Below are 6,207 nucleotides of genomic sequence, written 5' to 3'. Positions count from 1 at the left end.
CAACTCAACTTCAGATCAACCAAACTCTTTTTCGGTATTGCGAACTTCAACTAAGTTCAGTCGAAGTATGATTGGCGTTGCCAACCTAAGAAAGGGAAATTTGACAGATAGTGAAACAGCTAAAATTTTGTAAACGACATATTTAAACAATTGAATTCAGTTGTCGCTCGCGAAAAAGTGAATAAACATATATAATAAACAATAAAAAAAATGGATATAAGTTTTGATTTATATTACAATGACGAAAATAGTGGGGGCAAAATTGATGTGCTACGTATACGAAAAAGCCTTCGTGATCACTCAAATCCATTGAAGCTTCCGAATGCAAAGTAAGCCATAGTTTTTTCACAATTGAATTGCTTTTTAATAATGTTTGTTGCAGATTCATAAGTTATTTTCGATTAAATAAAGAAGCATTTTGTTTTTTACTGAATGAGATGAAGGAACATTTCCACAAACGTGTGCGAGGAACGGCCATACCTCCTATATTAAAATTATGCGCAACTCTGCGTTTCCTTGCTGACGGTGGTTATCAAAAATGCAGTGGAAATGATTTTAACATTGGGTTGGCGCAACCTACGATATCTTTAGTAATTAAAGAGGTTCTAAATATAATTGAACAACGTATTAGTGCCCAATGGATTAAAATTCAAATGACTGAGGAGGAGCAAAACGCTTCAAAAGTTTCATTTTATTCAAAAAGTGCTTTCCTGGGAGTAGTTGGTTGCATCGACGGGACTCATGTTCGCATAATTTTACCAAGAAAAGAAGTGCAACATCTTTATCTTAACAGAAAGGGCTACTACAGTTTAAACGTGATTATTGTATGTATAAAATCTGAATTATATTAGAAACAAAATGGTATAATTTCTTAACATTTTTAGCTTTGTGATTATAAAATGTCTATTCGGTATGTGGATGCTAGGCATGCAGGCGCAAATCATGACTCTTTTGTTTTCAATGTTAGCGATTTGAAAGTGCATTTACAGAACAACATACAGAATAACACTTGGATCTTGGGTAAGACTTTATCGTATTTATTGCTAAATAATTGGAGTAATGTAATTTCTTAGGCGACGCTGGCTATCCTCTGCACAAATTTTTAATGACGCCTTATCGCTTGGCGGAAGCTTCTTCACCCCAAGCACGCTACAATACAGTACACTCAAAGGCCCGCAATATTGTAGAGCGGACAATTGGTGTACTCAAGAGTAGATTTCGATGTCTTTTATCTGTACGAGGTTTACATTACACTCCCGAAAAGGCTACGCAAATTGTGAATGCTTGTTGCGCATTGCACAATATTTGCCAACACTTTCAAGTGGAATCTCCGGAAGAAATACCATCTACTTCACATACTACAATGACCAATGATATTTGGACATAGAAAGAGAAGAAGAGGATACGGCTCGAATAATTCGCAATAATATTATGACTTCCTCTAAATAATTAAAATATTAAATTTCATTTATTATTTCTAATGTGCTATTTATTCAGGCATATATTTAAATTTTATTTAAATAAATTCATTAAATAACAATATCACTTCATTTTTTAATGTAAACTTAAACTATGGTACAAAAATATAAAATATCACTTCATTCCAGAATAATTAAAAATAAAATAAAAAAATATAACTTTGTGTCTTAAATAACCAAAAAAAAAAATTATAATCTTTGCGAAGATTTTAATTTAGCAATTTGAATTTATTGTTTCCAAATTGTGGCTTTCCTCTTCCTACTTCTGGAAACTTCTCCATTAATTCCACCAATTTTTCGAATTGCTTTTTTGTTGCAACTTTATTTTTTCTAAAAATTTATAAAAAATATTAATTAAAATTAATTTAACATTAATTAAAATAGTTATTTTACCCGTCCTCCATTTTTCTTTAATATTTTTTTGTATTTCACTGCACGAATGTTGAACTTCAACTGCTATTAAGCAGTTGAAGTTTATTTATATACTAGTCAACCCCACTTGTACAGAGTTGAAAACCGCAATACCAAAAAAAGTTGAAGTTCGATCATACTTCAACCGCAATTTTTTTTTGACGGATTGAGTTGAAGTTGGCAATACCGAATTTTTAAACTTCGACTGAAATGCAGTTGGGTTGAAAACCGCAATAGGGGCATAAATATATAAAACAAATTTTTGATTATATATTCAGGACACAAAGTATGGCAACACTGCTATTTGTCATAAATGTAAACACACGAATCGCTTGAAACTTCGAATGTGCAAAATTGTTTTAAAGTACATATATTTATTTTCTCAAAAAATATACAATTAATATAAATTTTTGATATATACGAATGTCTACAGTGTAATTAAATATATATTAATTAAAAAATGTGTGAAAAGTGGGTTAAACATAGTGAAATACCGAGCATTGTTTTAACAAATTTTAGAACTTTAAAGTGAAATATCTCGAAAACTATAAGTCTGAGGACGGTATATGTATGTATGTGTATACATTTTTTAATCCTGAGGACCTCCTCTATCCATCCGTACCATCAAATCGCGGCGCCGCAAGAATCGTAATATTGCCCAAAAATGAATGAAAAAATATTATATATTAACAACTACGTTCTCTCTGAATTTTCCAGACGCAGTAGAGATCTAGACGAAATAAGCAACTGGAAGTCCACAGAATATCGTCAATTTTTGTTATATTCGGGTATAATTGTGTTAAAAGATTGCATCCCGGATTGCATTCTGGTGTTCTTCTTCTAAGTTGCGAAAAATCTTGTAGAATAGAATCCACTGTTACCAATGAATTGTTAAAAGAATTTGTTAAGTTATTTAGTAATTTTTATGGACAACATTTGGTTAGTTTCAATATTCATGGTCTTTTGCATTTAACTGATTACGTTCAAAAATTCGGGCATCTAGATAATTTTTCTGCACATAAATTTGAAAACCATATGCATTATTTGAAACGTACAATTAATAACCCCAATAAGATTTTACAGCAATTATATTTAAGAATAGAAGAAAGAAGAAATTTTACAGATTCTAGCAAAATTCCTCAAATGGATAGGTTTTTTATTAATTGCAAAAAAGACAGCAATAAAATAGGGTCTTTGAAAATTGTCAACCAACAAAACCAACCAGATGCTTTTGGTTGTCTTATTTTGACAAAGTTGGTGATGTTTTCAAAGAGCCTTCGGTGACCTCTTCGGGTTTAGGTATTCTAGTAGGTGAAATTAAAGATGAGGACATTCAAATTATTAAAAAAGCAGATTTATAATTTAAGTATTTTTCTATTCCAATAGGGAATAAATTTATTTTAATTCCTCTATTGTTCTATAATTTTACATAGAAATATGGATTTTTCTTTCCCCATTGACTCCTCTTCCTCGGAGAACATTAGTGCACGGTAGCGAGATGGTAAAATGACTTTATTTTACTTATGTACATGTTTTTCATTGTAATCATTTAAACTTTCTTTATAGGAGAAGAAATGAGCCAATCTCGTATCGCCGAGCCCCATTCGCAGCGTATGGCCACCCCATATAAGTTGCGATACTGTGTTGGTACTGCAGAAAATCCTTGAAAGTCTTGGTAGAATAGAATCTCGGCAAGAAGACATGATAAATCGATTATCAGCTGTAGAAAGCGCTCTTGCTGAGAAGGTATTTATTGAAATAAAATTATTATACTTATTTTAAAATTATTTTAATTATTTAGTATTTTGAATTTCAGATGCCAGAACGTGCGGAGATCCAAGCACAAGGTCAATTGTTGCTGGAGTGTAAGGTGCTCTCGGCAAAAACCCACCGCAGTGTAAGTCGCATCACTGGCGCAGGGGTGAGTGAGGAGCATATTCTGTTGCAAAGCTTGGTCCCCAAACATTGCTGAAGGTGGAGGAGCACCTTACACACAAAGCTTACTTTGACGCTATGGTAAGTTTGCCTTTTTCCATATACATACAGCTACTCACACTCAAAATGGGACACTAAGAAAACTTTGCTTAAGTTTTAAAGTTTATTTTCAACATAATTCATTTTATTAATAATATTTAAAGACAAAACAAAGCAATTTTTCCTTTAATTTCATAAAAAATAATAAATAATTTGCATTTTGGTTTGAACATTGCTTAAGTTGAAGCTCACTTTTAAAGTGGGACACTAAAATTATTTTATTATAATATTGCTTTGGACGCATGATTAGTATTTGGTTGACTTCCCATTGCTGGCAATCACAGCATGCAGACGTCGGGGCACTAAATTTTTACAAAATTCTGGCGCAATATTATACCATTCTTCCTTTACAGCGTCCTTCAGAGCGGTAATATTTTTCACTCTACGTTTGGCAACTCTTTTTTTCAATTCCGCCCACAAATGCTCAATTACGTTTAAGTCTGGAGAGTGGGGAGGTGTTTTCAATACTTTCTGGCAATTATAGAGTAGCCAGTTTCGCGCATTCCAACTCTTATGCATCGGATCGTTATCCTGGTAAAGCACGAAGTCGTCTTTTATGCCGAGATTTTCGACGCTTTCCTTCACAATTTCTTTAAGAATATCAATATAATACTTAGAGTCCATTATTCCGTTGACGAAGTGCATTTTACCGACTCCAGACTCAGACATACACCCCCATATCATAAGAGACGCACCGCCATATTTTACTGTTTTTTTAATCGCCGCATCACGAAGTTCAGTACGAGGTTTCCGCCAAGCAAATCTTTTTTCATCCGGCCCAAAGAGATTTATTTTAGTTTCGACTATAAAAAGAACCTAAAGCGATTACGAGAGAATAAAAAAAGGTAGGTAAAATTTAAAATAATTACACTTACTTTGGACCAGAACGTTGTATTGTCATTTATATGTTTTCCGGCATGCTCTGGCGTGAAAATTAGTACTCCTAAAGACTCGTCGAATTGTTTCAGCACTAACATCTACATTTTTTATTTCCTTTAACTTATTTTTTACCTCAACTGCTGACAAGAGTGGGTCGTTCTCGATTTGTTTTAAACAATATCTCTTGTCGCGGTCGGATAATTTGTATCTACCAGCGCGATTTCGTTTTTTATTTTCAGTATTATTAGTGGCTTTAAAACGCTTAATGATATTAAATACCGTGCTCTTCTTCTTATTAACTATTTTGGATATTTCTCTTACCGATTTGTTGTTTTTATAATTATTTATTACAATGTCTTTCTTCGACTGTAATCTGAAGCTTTTGTGACATTTTGAAGAAATTAACATCCGAACACAATGAAATATCACAACACACTGATTTAAGTAGAAATTGCCGACGGCAGCGTCAGGAAAATAGCGGTACTTTAAAAAAATTGCACGCGTCCCACTTTGAATGTGAGCATACAGTAACTAGATGAATATGTAAAAATGCCAATATTTTGAAAATCAAACTGTAAAAAAAAATCAAAAACGTAATTTTAGTTAAGTTTCAATGTAATGACATAAAATAAAAAAAATTTCGACAACATTACTGCACATATAAGAGATATTTAAGATGAATGATACAAAATAAGTAGTTTTTAGTAGTGTCCCATTTTGAGTGTGAGTGGCTGTATATATAAATATTTATAAATAAATAAACATTTATAGGCGGCCAGTATCCTAAATCTAAAATCTACCAAGGCCTCGATAGAGAAGGTCATGCAGTCCTTATTTAGTGACGAGTTGGTATGGCTATATAACTACGATGGAAAAGCGGGAAAAAAGGCCTTAAATAAATTAAAAATAGTGGATATCACTCTTGGTAATATTAATCTATTTATATTCTTTCCTTTTTAATTTTTCGTTTTTAATTTTTTCTTTTTAATTATTAATATTTTATATATATCTAGCTGCATTTGCAAGTACGCACGATAAGAAAATTTTAGCTGTAAGATTTTTTGTTAGTTTAAGCCAAAATCGCTATAAACATATAAGACGTAATTTTTTACTTTTATTATACTTATAGTATTTGTTAGTAATATTTCTGATTATAATAACCATAAAAAAAATAAGAAATAATTAAAGTTTTTCTTAAAATAATCTTTTATTTCATCTTTACTTTATTATAATCTTCTTTCAGGTATTTGTCTTTTACAATATTTTTTCAATCTTTTATTTTCAGGTATTTGTCTTTTAAAACCTTTTTTCATTCTTTTATTTTCAGGTTTTAATAACCTTTATTTTATTTTCAGGTATTTGTCTTTTATAATCTTTTTTCACACAGCGGCTACGCTTGCTAGGT

General features: G+C 31.7%; 1 protein-coding gene and 1 pseudogene across 1 annotated transcript; both read left to right on the top strand.

Moving 5' to 3' along the window:
• The first annotated feature begins 890 nt into the window (after positions 1-890).
• On the top strand, positions 891-1,387 carry LOC120782128 (putative nuclease HARBI1). The gene is made up of 2 exons (XM_040114266.1): positions 891-1,020; positions 1,074-1,387. The coding sequence occupies exons 1-2, from the start codon at positions 900-902 to the stop codon at positions 1,385-1,387; spliced, it is 435 nt and encodes a 144-aa protein (XP_039970200.1). The 5' UTR covers positions 891-899.
• A 2,080-nt stretch (positions 1,388-3,467) lies between these two features.
• LOC120782129 lies at positions 3,468-5,905 on the top strand (annotated as a pseudogene).
• Positions 5,906-6,207: the final 302 nt, after the last annotated feature.

Source organism: Bactrocera tryoni, unplaced genomic scaffold, assembly GCF_016617805.1.
Source record: "Bactrocera tryoni isolate S06 unplaced genomic scaffold, CSIRO_BtryS06_freeze2 scaffold_957, whole genome shotgun sequence".
NCBI lineage: Eukaryota > Metazoa > Arthropoda > Insecta > Diptera > Tephritidae > Bactrocera > Bactrocera tryoni.
The sequence above is the reverse complement of the archived record's forward strand: the minus strand, read 5'-3'. Positions and strand labels throughout refer to the sequence as shown.

Bases quoted from the DNA above. Each gene is read 5' to 3' on its own strand.
- LOC120782128 (XM_040114266.1), top strand. From the start codon at position 900: ATGTCTATTCGGTATGTGGATGCTAGGCATGCAGGCGCAAATCATGAC. The intron at 1,021-1,073 runs GTAAGACTTTAT...GTAATTTCTTAG, and splicing joins GAATAACACTTGGATCTTGG to GCGACGCTGGCTATCCTCTG.